The sequence below is a fragment of the Eucyclogobius newberryi genome, unplaced genomic scaffold (genome assembly GCF_026437365.1).
Source record: "Eucyclogobius newberryi isolate DKJ021-1_F unplaced genomic scaffold, fEucNew1.0.hap1 SCAF_22, whole genome shotgun sequence".
Classification (NCBI taxonomy): domain Eukaryota; kingdom Metazoa; phylum Chordata; class Actinopteri; order Gobiiformes; family Gobiidae; genus Eucyclogobius; species Eucyclogobius newberryi.
In genome coordinates, this window is record NW_027315857.1 from 4,140,572 (window position 1) to 4,153,339 (window position 12,768).

General features: G+C 45.5%; 1 protein-coding gene across 1 annotated transcript in view; it reads left to right on the forward strand.

The window, feature by feature from the left end:
* Window positions 1-12,768, forward strand: part of tdrd7b (tudor domain containing 7 b) — a 93,045-nt gene that overhangs the window by 69,427 nt on the left and 10,850 nt on the right. Inside the window, exons 16-18 of the mRNA XM_072458603.1 lie at window positions 1,300-1,448; window positions 6,652-6,845; window positions 11,257-11,440. Of these exons, the coding sequence (XP_072314704.1) occupies window positions 1,300-1,448; window positions 6,652-6,845; window positions 11,257-11,440 (527 nt within the window). The remainder of the gene's footprint in view (window positions 1-1,299; window positions 1,449-6,651; window positions 6,846-11,256; window positions 11,441-12,768) is intronic.

Here is a 12,768-nt window from a genome sequence, read left to right on the forward strand (position 1 = left end):
AGTGATAAGATCCACATCCTCATAGTGATAAGACCTGCATCCTCATAGTGATAAGGCCTGCATCCTCATAGTGATAAGACCTGCATCCTCATAGTGATAAGGCCTGCATCCTCATAGTGATAAGACCTGCATCCTCATAGTGATAAGGCCTGCATCCTCATAGTGATAAGGCCTGCATCCTCATAGTGATAAGCCCCGCCTCTTCATAGTGATAAGGCCTGCATCCTCATAGTGATAAGGCCTGCATCCTCATAGTGATAAGCCCCGCCTCTTCATAGTGATAAGATCCACATCCTCATAGTGATAAGCCCCGCCTCTTCATAGTGATAAGGCCTGCATCCTCATAGTGATTAGCCCCGCCTCTTCATAGTGATAAGATCCACATCCTCATAGTGATAAGGCTTGCCTCTTCATAGTGATAAGCCCCGCCTCTTCATAGTGATAAGGCCTGCATCCTCATAGTGATAAGGCCTGCATCCTCATAGTGATAAGCCCCGCCTCTTCATAGTGATAAGATCCACATCCTCATAGTGATAAGCCCCGCCTCTTCATAGTGATAAGGCCTGCATCCTCATAGTGATTAGCCCCGCCTCTTCATAGTGATAAGATCCACATCCTCATAGTGATAAGGCCTGCATCCTCATAGTGATAAGGCCTGCATCCTCATAGTGATTAGCCCCGCCTCTTCATAGTGATAAGATCCACATCCTCATAGTGATAAGCCCCGCCTCTTCATAGTGATAAGGCCTGCATCCTCATAGTGATTAGCCCCGCCTCTTCATAGTGATAAGATCCACATCCTCATAGTGATAAGCCCCGCCTCTTCATAGTGATAAGGCCTGCATCCTCATAGTGATTAGCCCCGCCTCTTCATAGTGATAAGATCCACATCCTCATAGTGATAAGGCTTGCCTCTTCATAGTGATAAGCCCCTCCTCTTCATAGTGATAAGGCCTGCATCCTCATAGTGATAAGGCCTGCATCCTCATAGTGATAAGCCCCGCCTCTTCATAGTGATAAGATCCACATCCTCATAGTGATAAGACCCGCCTCTTCATAGTGATAAGGCCTGCATCCTCATAGTGATTAGCCCCGCCTCTTCATAGTGATAAGATCCACATCCTCATAGTGATAAGGCTTGCCTCTTCATAGTGATAAGCCCCGCCTCTTCATAGTGATAAGGCCCACATCCTCATAGTGATAAGCCTCTTCATAGTGATAATGTGGTAATTTTCCATAATATGTCTCCTTTAAAAGTGAAATTTGAGTCTTTGCTCAAACTTGCGCTCCTTTTTTCAGGTTGCTAAAGTGGATGAGGCCAAGGGCTGTGTCCACGTCCACCTGTTCACTGACAAGAACGTCGACGATGCGACACACAGCATCAACCACCAGATGGTGCACTCTCAGCTCTTCAAACAGCACCCAGATGTGATCCTGACCAGTCAAAGGTCTGTCTTACTGCATTTGGGAATGGATACATGTTCAGTGTTGTTACAAGAGTTAAATAAGAGATTACTTTTTAGCTTATAAACATTATTGTTATAATGTGTTTTTTAGAAACATACCGTATTTTCCGCACAAAAAGGTAAACTGTCAATAAATGGTCTATTTTGGATAATTTTTCATATATAAAGCGCATTAAGCAAAACAGTTGAGCTTTTTTAAACGCTTTCAACTCATTCAGATCAACATTCTTCAAACGTTAATGAGCGTATTTACATCAACTCTCAGACTTGATCAGGTATAACACGTAAAATACAACACAATACACTCTCTTCAGTTCATTCCTCTCCCACAAATCCCTCAAATTCTTCATCTTCAGTGACTCCGAGTCACCGGCAATTCAGTGATGATTCCGGCCTTCATGAAAGCTCTGACCACAGTTGGGACTGATACTTTAGCCCAGAGTTTAAAGTCTGCGTCGTAAGCGTGTCTGTTGCGATAATATAATAGATCCATAGTCTCTTGGCAGGAGCCATCTTGGGGTCTTTAATTCGGGGTCCTTTATTTAGGTGTCCGCGTTGTTCCTGACATATAATGTTGTAGTAATAATGTAGTTTACATTTTGACAGTGCGCCGCGAGCGCCGTGTGTAGCAGTAGACTACTGTTCCCAGAATGCTTTGCATACATATTATTGGGACTTCCGGTTAATGAATACCGTAAACGTGCTTCTAGACGTGAGTCTCTCGTGTCCCGAGTCTTTTTTATACACCGTGTACCACACAAAATTGCTTCGAGGTCAGTAAGCACAACCAGAAGTAATCCATATTTTAAGCACACCGGATTATAAAGCGCACTGACGGTTGTGGGACATCAAAGGCTTTTAAGTGTGCTTTTAAGTGTGCTTTTAAGTGCGCTTTTAAGTGCGCTTTTAAGTGCGCTTTCAAGTGCACTTTCAAGTGCACTTTCAAGTGCGCTTTCAAGTGCGCTTTCAAGTGCGCTTTCAAGTGCGCTTTCAAGTGCGCTTTTAAGTGCGCTTTATAGTGCGGAAAATACAGTATATGGAGTTATCTTTTGGTTTATTCTCACTCATATTTGAGTAACCTAGAATTTACACCAGGAGCAACAGCAGCACATAAAGTAGACAAAGCTGTACATGTGGGAATATTTAGAAGTGTCAATCTACACCAGAGACGTCAGAGCTGCTCCTGTGAGTATGTGGATCGACCAGTGATGGTAGCCTTGGGTTAACTTTTCCCTTTGCATTGTTCATTTATGTAGAGCAAAACAGAAGTAAAACCTGATGTGAGTCTTTAATTGGTTTGGAACTTTCTGCTCAGAACACGAGGCTGCCATCACTGTTTTATAACACTACTGATGCAGAAATAAGACCTAACACAAGGTGGCGAGCCTGACAACTTGGCTTTCCTACAAATACAGTAACATAATGCTTGAAAATACAAATAAACAAGTAAAGTAAAGAGCTTTATTTATCTTTTATGTTGACAGATTGCCACACTCCAATGCCATACAATTGGAACGTGTCGGCCTGTCCTCAAGCAATGAAAAACATTGTTAAAACAAAATGAGTGGATTAGTAAAAATAACAACCCACAACAACAGAACATGCTTGTTTTAGCACTGTAGTTTATTTAAATCAAACTCGGCTACAAAATAGAGATTATGACGAAGAAGAAGGAGTTTTTCAAAACGTCCATCTGAAAGTGTATTTCTCTTTGCCGTGAGGACAAGTGTCCCAGTCACTAGTGGCACAATGTGCATGCTCAAAACACACTGAGCTCTGGGATTGTGGTGAGATGAGACTGGCACAGAAATGATGACGCGTTACTAACGAAGAAGTAACTTGGGAAGATGCTAGATTCCATGGGTGCACAAAAGTAACGTGTCTAAAAAAGTAATTTGAATACTGTAACACGTTACCCCCAACTCTAGTGTCGACACACCGTTTAGACACTAAATTGTTTGCTATCACTTACAAATTAAATGTTGGTCAGACGACCAACATAGGTTTGAGAGGAACAATACTTTACATCAATAACAAGCTGTGGCTGCTGTGCATTCATTAGGACTAATCTTCAAAGCTTTGACTATTTCATGGTCTTCTCTTTTCTGAAGTTGTTCTTGTGAAATGTATGTTTATCGTTGTATGTTATGTTTTTTCCTAATGCGATGCACTTAATTTACATGAATGTAGTGTGTTTAGATCATGTATTGAAAGGGCATCAGAAGTTTATTTTGACCTTTGTGTCAGCGTGCTCTTACAACCGTGAAGAGCTCTTATCCATCAGTGCTACAACACCTATGGATCTAGTTTCCAGTGCTTCTTTTGGCCAAAAAAGTGAGACGCCGCAGACAAGGAAAATGAGCGTGGGCCCTCATGCGCCTTACGAAGCGTGGCACACGTACGCCCTTACCTGGGAAGTGAACTCACTCTCCAACAAACTGGATGAACTGGCGCTGCTAATGAGACTTTTCTTCATCTCCTGTTTGGCGCTTCACGGAGACGTGGCTCAGCGAGTCGGTCCCGTACTGCTCTGCACAGCTGGAGGGCTTCCAGCTGCTCCGAGCTGACCAACAGAGAGATCTCTCGGGGGGGGGAAATCACGGGGGCGGAGGAGTCTGTTTTTACATCAACAACGCCTGGTCTTCAGATTTGACTGTGATCTCCAAACACTGCTCTCCTGCTCTGGAATATATTTTCAACAACTCTAGACCATTCTACTCTCCACGTGAGTTCGCCTAATTCATTCTCGCTGTTTACATCCCACCGAGTGCAGGAGCTCAGAGCGCACTCACGGACCAGGTTTTAGTGTGGAGCGGACCTTCCCGGACTCCTTATGTATTATCCTGGGCGATTTTAACAAGGGGAATCTCAACCATGAACTACAAAAGTACAGACAGTTTATTAAAGGCGCAATGGACGATTTTTCTGCGATTTGAGAACTCAGACGTGCACATACCACTCCCCCGTGTGGACTGATACAACACACAAGTGCGTTTGTTTATTAGCGCGACGGATCGCATCGCATCTCTCGTCTCCCGTAGATTTTTGTCTTCTTCTGAGTCAGCTCGAACAGTCTTTCTCCGTCTTCATTTTGTCCCGTACACTGAGGGGACTATATTATGATAGATCAATACGCTTAGACACGCGGAAACATGGGGACGAGCCTGACGCGGCTGCAGGTGAGCGGTAGGTGCGTTTTATGATTGATACGTGGCAGGACTAATCGGCAGTCCACGCCACGAGGAAATGAGACTCAGATTTGGGTCAAAAAAATCGTCCATTCAAGCTTTAAAGTCCAGACCAGAGAGCAGAACACGCTGGATCACTGCTACACAACTCTCATCAATGCCTTTCTTGCCGCAGCCCGCGCTGCTTTGGGCTTTTCAGATCACGTCATGGTTCACCTCATCCCCTCGTAGTAACAGAGGCTGAAGCTCTCCAAACCTGTATTGAGGACTTCTAAGAAGTGGACCAATGAGGCAGAGGAGGAGCTATGTGCATGTTTGGACATTACAGACTGGGAGGTTTTCAGAGCTGCAACAGATAGTTTGGATGAGTCCACGGACACTGTGATGTCATACATTCTATTCTGTGAGGACAGCATTATACCAACACACACTAAAGTCACTTTCAATATCGACAAACCCTGTTTCACACTAAAACTGAGGCAGTTGAGGCAGCAGAAGGAGGCAGCGCACAGGACTAGTGACAGAGAGCGCTACAAAGACGCGAAGTATGGATTTAGCAGGGAGGTGTCGAGAGCTAGATCACTGTACAATACGCGTCTAAAGCCGCAGTTCTCTGACAGTAACCCCGCCTCTGTGTGGAGTGTGCTCCGACTTCTCACTACAAGCCCAGAGCCCCCCCATGCTGCAGATGACCGGAAACTGGCTGAGAAACTCAACATTTTCTACTGCAGGTTTTGATGTGTTCAAGTCATTTGAAGTCTGGTCTTGCTCCACCTCAAGTCCCTCATCTCCCCCCTGCTTGACCCCTGCAATACGACGCCATCAATCTTGCACTCCACTTCATCTTGCAGCACCTGGACTCCCCGGGAACCTACGCCAAGATCCTGTTTGTAGACTTCAGTCTGCATTCAACACCATCCTCCTGCTCTGCTCCAGGACAAGCTCTCCCAGCTCAACGTGCCTGACTCCACCTGCAGGTGGATCACTGACTTCCTGATGGATCGGGGGCAGTGCGTGTGTCTGGGGAAGAATGTCTCGGACACTCGGACTATCAGCACAGGAGCTCCACAGGGCAATTTCTCCTCAATCAATCAATCACTCAATGCACTGTTCACTTTCTGCACTACAAATGCAAATTTAACTGTAAATCTTGTGGACAAGCCTATTTATATTTTTATCCTATAGCTGATTTAAATTGTTTGTCTTTAATGCATGCCCTTTTGATTTTATACAGGGTATTTTATCATTGTTCATTGTTTTATGTTGCACTGAATCACCAAAGCAAGTTCCTATGTTTGTGAATTCCGTTAATTGGCAATGGCAATAAACCTTTTCTGATTCTTATCCTGATTCTGATTTTTGGTGTTTCCTACTAAAACAGAGGTGGGCAATTATTTTCCTCAGAGGGCCATATTCGAATCCAGGCAAGTAACGGAAGGCCGGCCCGCGATCATTGGTGTGAAAAAAAAGAAAATCCCAAAATTAAATATCAAATAAAATATCACTTTTTCTGTCAAATATAGGCTATTGAATTGAATATTATTTAATTAATTTCACGTCATATTTATTAAGGATACAAGTGCAGACAGATGCCTGAGGGCGAAAAAGGAAAGGGGGAAAAAAATATATATTTTTTTTTTAATATTACTTGGCGGGCCAGATTGAAAGGCCCGGCGGGTAAAACCTTGGCAACGCTCTGCTGACGCTGAAAAATTAGAACTCTGACCTGTGAGTGGCATGTAGTGTATGACACTGCTGGTGTAGACTGACCAGTTACTATTAACAGAAAGGAATGCAAACATTCTGCGCTGTTTTGGTTGTTTTCAAAGTTTCAAAGCAGATACTGTATTTTGCCTCATTTAAACGGATTCAGAGCAAAGAACTCCTCTGCTGCTGGTAGTGATGTTTTTTCATCTCTGAAATCAAATGTGAAAGATCAGAACGAAGGTGTCATGAAAGCGTACAATTTTTAACCCTGTGTTTTGATTCATCCACAGCCAAAACAGGATGTCCGGCCCCTCACCAAAGTTCCCCAGCCCCCCGGAGCCCACCAGCGGTACTGCAGCCCTATCGACCCCCTCGGCTCCCTCGGCCACATCAGCTCCAGAGATGCTCCGAAAAGTGTCTGCCCCCAAAGAAACGCCAGACTCCTGCCCAGTGCTGCCTCCACTGATAGAGCTGCCTCCACCAGGTACTGCTGCTTTTTTAGCGCTTTGCAGGTGTCTCTATGTTTAGAGCCCTGTTACTGGACTCAACCAAAAATAACCCATAAATAAAAACTTTTTCCTGAATCACTGTATACTTTTTTAATCATGAGGCCGACCTCAGTGATTCACAAAGAGACGTTTAGTAATTCCAGGTTTGTGTGTCTGGGAGACGTGGCTAAAACTAGAGTAAACAGAAAGCTATTTCTGGTGTAGCTCCGTCCTGAGGGCTGAGCGATGAGGTGTAGCTCCGTCCTGAGGGCAGAGCGATGAGGTGTAGCTCCGTCCTGAGGGCAGAGCGATGAGGTGTAGCTCCGTCCTGAGGGCAGAGCGATGAGGTGTAGCTCCGTCCTGAGGGCAGAGCGATGAGGTGTAGCTCCGTCCTGAGGGCAGAGTAGCTCCATCCTGACGGCAGAGCGATGAGGTGTAGCTCCGTCCTGAGGCAGAGCGATGAGGTGTAGCTCCGTCCTGAGGCAGAGCGATGAGGTGTAGCTCCGTCCTGGGGGCAGAACGATGAGGTGTAGCTCCGTCCTGAGGGCAGAGCGATGAGGTGTAGCTCCGTCCTGGGGGCAGAACGATGAGGTGTAGCTCCGTCCTGAGGGCAGAGTAGCTCCATCCTGACGGCAGAGCGATGAGGTGTAGCTCCGTCCTGAGGCAGAGCGATGAGGTGTAGCTCCGTCCTGAGGGCAGAACGATGAGGTGTAGCTCCGTCCTGAGGCAGAGCGATGAGGTGTAGCTCCGTCCTGAGGCAGAGCGATGAGGTGTAGCTCCGTCCTGAGGGCAGAGCGATGAGGTGTAGCTCCGTCCTGAGGGCAGAGCGATGAGGTGTAGCTCCGTCCTGGGGGCAGAGCGATGAGGTGTAGCTCCGTCCTGAGGGCAGAGCGATGAGGTGTAGCTCCGTCCTGAGGGCAGAGCGATGAGGTGTAGCTCCGTCCTGAGGGCAGAACGATGAGGTGTAGCTCCGTCCTGAGGCAGAGCGATGAGGTGTAGCTCCGTCCTGAGGCAGAGCGATGAGGTGTAGCTCCGTCCTGAGGGCAGAGCGATGAGGTGTAGCTCCGTCCTGGGGGCAGAACGATGAGGTGTAGCTCCGTCCTGGGGGCAGAGCGATGAGGTGTAGCTCCGTCCTGAGGGCAGAGCGATGAGGTGTAGCTCCGTCCTAAGGGCAGAGCGATAAGGTGTAGCTCCGTCCTGAGGGCAGAGCGATGAGGTGTAGCTCCGTCCTGAGGCAGAGCGATGAGGTGTAGCTCCGTCCTGAGGGCAGAGCGATGAGGTGTAGCTCCGTCCTGAGGGCAGAGCGATGAGGTGTAGCTCCGTCCTGAGGGCAGAGTGATGAGGTGCAGCTCCGTCCTTTTTTTTGCCATTGTCAGTGAACAAAATTCACGAACATAGGAACTTGCTTAGGTGTAAAGGTGCAACATACAACAATGAACAATAATAAAAGCAAGATGTATCAAAGAAGGCAAGCATTAAAAAACAAATTAAATGTACTAAAGATCAAAATAGACTTAGTCTGAGTATATACACAAACTGTACAGTTCAAATTACAGATGTAGTGCAGAAAGTGAACAATGCAATTGTTGAGTGGGTGTTGTAAAGTGTTCATGAGTCCAGCGGTAGAGAGGAAGAAATTGTTCTTATGGCGGGAGGTTCTGTTCTGGCTTGACTGTAGCCTCCTGCCTGAGGGGAGTGGCTCAAATAGTCCATCTCCAACATGTGATCCGACCTGCTCGTCCCACAGTCCTGGAGACGTAAAGGTCCTGCAGAGATGGAAGTCTGCAGCCGGTCACCTTCTCAGCAGAGCTCACAATGCGCTGTAGTCTCTGTTTGTCCCTGGCTGTGGCTCTAGCGTACCACACGGTGATGGAGGAGGTGAGGATGAACTCAATGATGGCCGTGTAAAACTGCACCATCTTCTGCGATGGCAGCTTGGCTTTCCTCAGCTGCGATAGGAAGTACAACCTCTGTTGGGCCTTGAGCTGGTGGGTTCCCACTGACTACAGACGTCAGCGCCACAGGCTTGTAGTCATTAAGTCCAGTGATCTGGGGCTTCTTGAGGACAGGGACAATGATTGACAACTTGGAGCAGCTTTAAAATGTCTATGAAGACGGGAGTCAGCTCCTCTGCACAATGTCTCAAGGTGGAGGGGGAGACACCGTCTGGTCCAGTAGATTTTCAGGGGTTGGATTTACGAAAGAGCCTGTTTTACATATTACAGTAATAAGAGATGAGGAACATTTGCAAAACCTCTACACTGTGTTTTCACCTCTCTACATGAAACGCATTGGCATTATGCACTAGTAATTTAATATTTTAGGTCTTAACAGTGCTGTGCATAGATAAAAAGGAAACAGCTGGTGCTAATGTGTGCTAAGCATGTTAGCGCAACATATAAGTTAGCATCAGTGGAAATACAGTAATTTATCAAAAGATCAAGTCGGCGTTTGGTGAGAAATTATTCGTATTTTGTTTCTTACTGCTTTTTAGAAATTTTGAAAGCACTGTTGTGTGAAGCACTTTAAATTACCTTGTGTATGAAATGTGTTCTGTGAATAAACTTGCCTTGCCTTGCCTTTTACCATCTTGTTTTCACCTCAGGCTGCATTCTTTCTCATCCAATCATCTCGATCAAAAGCCAAAGTGAGCCAGACAGCTTTGGAAGGTAGTACCACTCAGGGTCCTCTTTGGATCACTTAAATGGGCCGCTACAGTTTACTTAAAGGTCCCATAACATGCAAAATCGACTTTTCAGAGCTTTTAACCTTCTTACATTGCTATTTGTGCTTCATATATGTACCCAGAGTGTTTTTTTGATTGATTCCCGCAGTGTTTAGCTATATTACAGACTATCTCCTTTCCTCGAATCTCCAAACTGACGGGCGGTGGCTACAAGACCGCGTCATAACCACAGGCACGCGTCACCATCCCCCCTCCCCCTCCCCTCCCCCCTCTCCACCCCCCTCCCGCCTGCCGCCTCCCGCCCCCTTCCCCCCGGCTCCGCGCTGCTCGTGTCTCCCTACAAGCCCAGAGTTTTTCTGCTTCGATTTACGACGAAACACGGCTCAAAGAGGCCCAAAACTTCATTAATGATATCGCACTCTTTACTATTATCACCATGGTGAAGGTTTATGTGGCAGTTGATGCAGCAACCGGGAAAATAAACGGAGAGAAGTTCTATCCGATACCGAAAAACCAGGAAATAAGATCTTATATATATATATATATTTTAGATCTATATATATATATATCTGTTCTGCGCACGCTGTGGAATAAACACCAGATTTATTTAGTCTCAAAGTAGTGTTGATCTGAAGTTCTATCGTTTCTCACTCAGTCGCGCGGAGCGGCGCAGCGCGGAGCAGACAGCTGTGGGACTACGTCACGGGTGGGCGGGGGAGCCAGATCGCTCTTCACAAGGGTGGGGGCGAATATCAAACCAAGCCGTTTGCATTTCCGGGTTGGTGAGGGGGGTCCAAGGTCTGGGTGATATTTCTTAACTATTATGTTATGGGTGTTGCACAACACTTATTATTATCAATTATATACTTAGGATAGACTACGAAACGTGAAAAAAAGCATGTTATGGCACCTTTAAGACAGTGAAGAAATGTTTGGGCCATGCCAATCCTCTCCAAAGAGAACCAGTGGAAACAAGCCTATAGTTTTATATCAGCCAAGAAATGTAAAAAAAAATACATTTCATTGTTGTTGTTGTTGTGTTACTTTTAATGGCGGTTGGCAGCCAACTGAAAAGGTGCGCATTTACTACCATTTAAGTTGTACGTCTTCAAAATATGTGTTTTACACTGTACTGTAAAAATCAAATAAAAATTGTTGTTGGACAATTTACACACTGGCAGTTTGTGGCAGTTTTCTGGCAGATTAAACAATCATTTAACAAAAAGAAAGTGTTAATAAATATTATTATTTTTAAGGATTTTGGCCCTTGGTTTTTAGTATGGTTGCTAGGTAACAGTTGTGGAATTACCGCTACATATGACACTTCGGTTGCTTATGTCTAAACAGGATGTAACATTATAAACATCACCGGAATTGTCAAACTGGGGAAATAGGCAAACATTTTGATATCATCCTTAACATAATCATTTTCCCAGCGACTGTCAAATGCACATCAATCTTTGACTTGACAGGTTGGGTTTAAAATTAAACAGCCATTTTTTAATAACACATTTAAATAAAAAATCACTGCTTGCTACCGTGAAATGCTACAATTAAAGTTTTTTTGAACAGTCAAAAGACCCTTTTCTTTTATGAAGCCGTTTTAGCTCAGTATTGCAGTTTTCAACAACTAATTGTAAAATAATGCTCTACAATAATCACAAATACCCCGAATTATAGCATAACATGTCTTCTTAACTTAAATGTGGTCCTCCTGACAGGAAAGAACCTGGACGTGTATGTGTCGTTGGCGTGTCACCCTGGACACTTTGTGCTGCAGCCCTGGAGAGACATGTACAAGCTGGTGGTGCTGATGGGAGAGATGATCCTGTTCTACAACAAGACTGAGCCCCAGCAGCTCGGTGTCAGCAAGGGACACATATACGCCGCCAAAGTGGACAACAAGTATTGACGCCACGCACTTCAGTTATCACTTATCCTCCTATTTGGGCTGAGGAGGGGTCGCTTACAGAGTTTGAAAAAAACAGGATAAATGGAACATTTACAATTTCATACATTCAAGTTAAGAAAAAAGAAAACAAACAAAAAACACTTGGAATATATTGTAGAAAAAGGTACAGTTGTAGTCATCTGGACTCAGTTTTAGAAAAAACAAGACGTTTCGACTCTCATCCAAGAGTCATTGTCAATAAGCGAATTTAGACCAAGAACTGAGATATTTATTCTATTCTGTGGTAAGCCCCGCCCACCGGGCGGGCCCTTCAGAAGTAGAAGATTTTTTTTTTGTTTCAACAGAAACTTACCCTCTTTGTTTTCTATTCGGCCAGCCTCTTGTTTACTCTCAGTCCTTAAATGGGCTATTAGTCTCCCTTTTATTTTTGTGTGTCCTTGATTAGCATCCATTCCTGTTTAAAGAAGGTCTTTCAACTGAACCTTTTTCTACAATGGAACACTCCTGGACGAATGAGGGACTACACTGACCACTTGGAATATAGGTTTGTCAATTCAGATGAGTAGTGTCTAAATAGCCATGTTTGGACTGGCCTCAGCCCTTCAGATTGGTTCACTTTAGAGCGCTTTGGAATACTTCTTTTACTGTGTCTCAGCCTGGTTCTGGGTCCAGAGCTAGAGTAAACAGGAAACAGGAATATACTTCCTCCTTAGCTCCTCAGCAGAGATGAAATAAATATCCTCATTTATTTCCCATATATGAGGATATTTATTTCATCCATCTTCTCCCGTTTATCCGGGTCCTGGGGGCAGCAGTCTAAGCAGGGACTCCCAGACTTCCTTCACTTCCGGGGCGTTGCCAGGCCACCCAAGATACATAGTCCTTGGGTCTTCCTCGGGGCCTCTTCCCTGTGGGACATGCCCGGAACACCTCCCCTGGAGGCATCCGAAACAGATACCCAAGCCACCTCAGCTGCCTACTCTCGACCTGGAGGAGCAGCTACTACTCCGAGTGCCTCCCGTGTGACTGAGCGTCCAGCCACCCTGCAGAGGAAACTCATTTGACCGCTTGTATCCGCGATCTTGTCCTTTCGGTCATTACCCCAAACTCATGACCATAGGTGAGGGTAGGAACGTAGATTGACCGGTAAATCGAGAGCTTTGCCTTTCGACTCAGCTCCTTTTTCACCAAAACAGTCCGATGCAGTGACCACATCACTGCAGACACTGCATCAATCCGCCGGGCAAGGACTCTCTACCCAATAGAGGTGGCAAGCCACCTTTCTACAGTTGAGAACCATGGCCTCGGATTTGGAGGTACT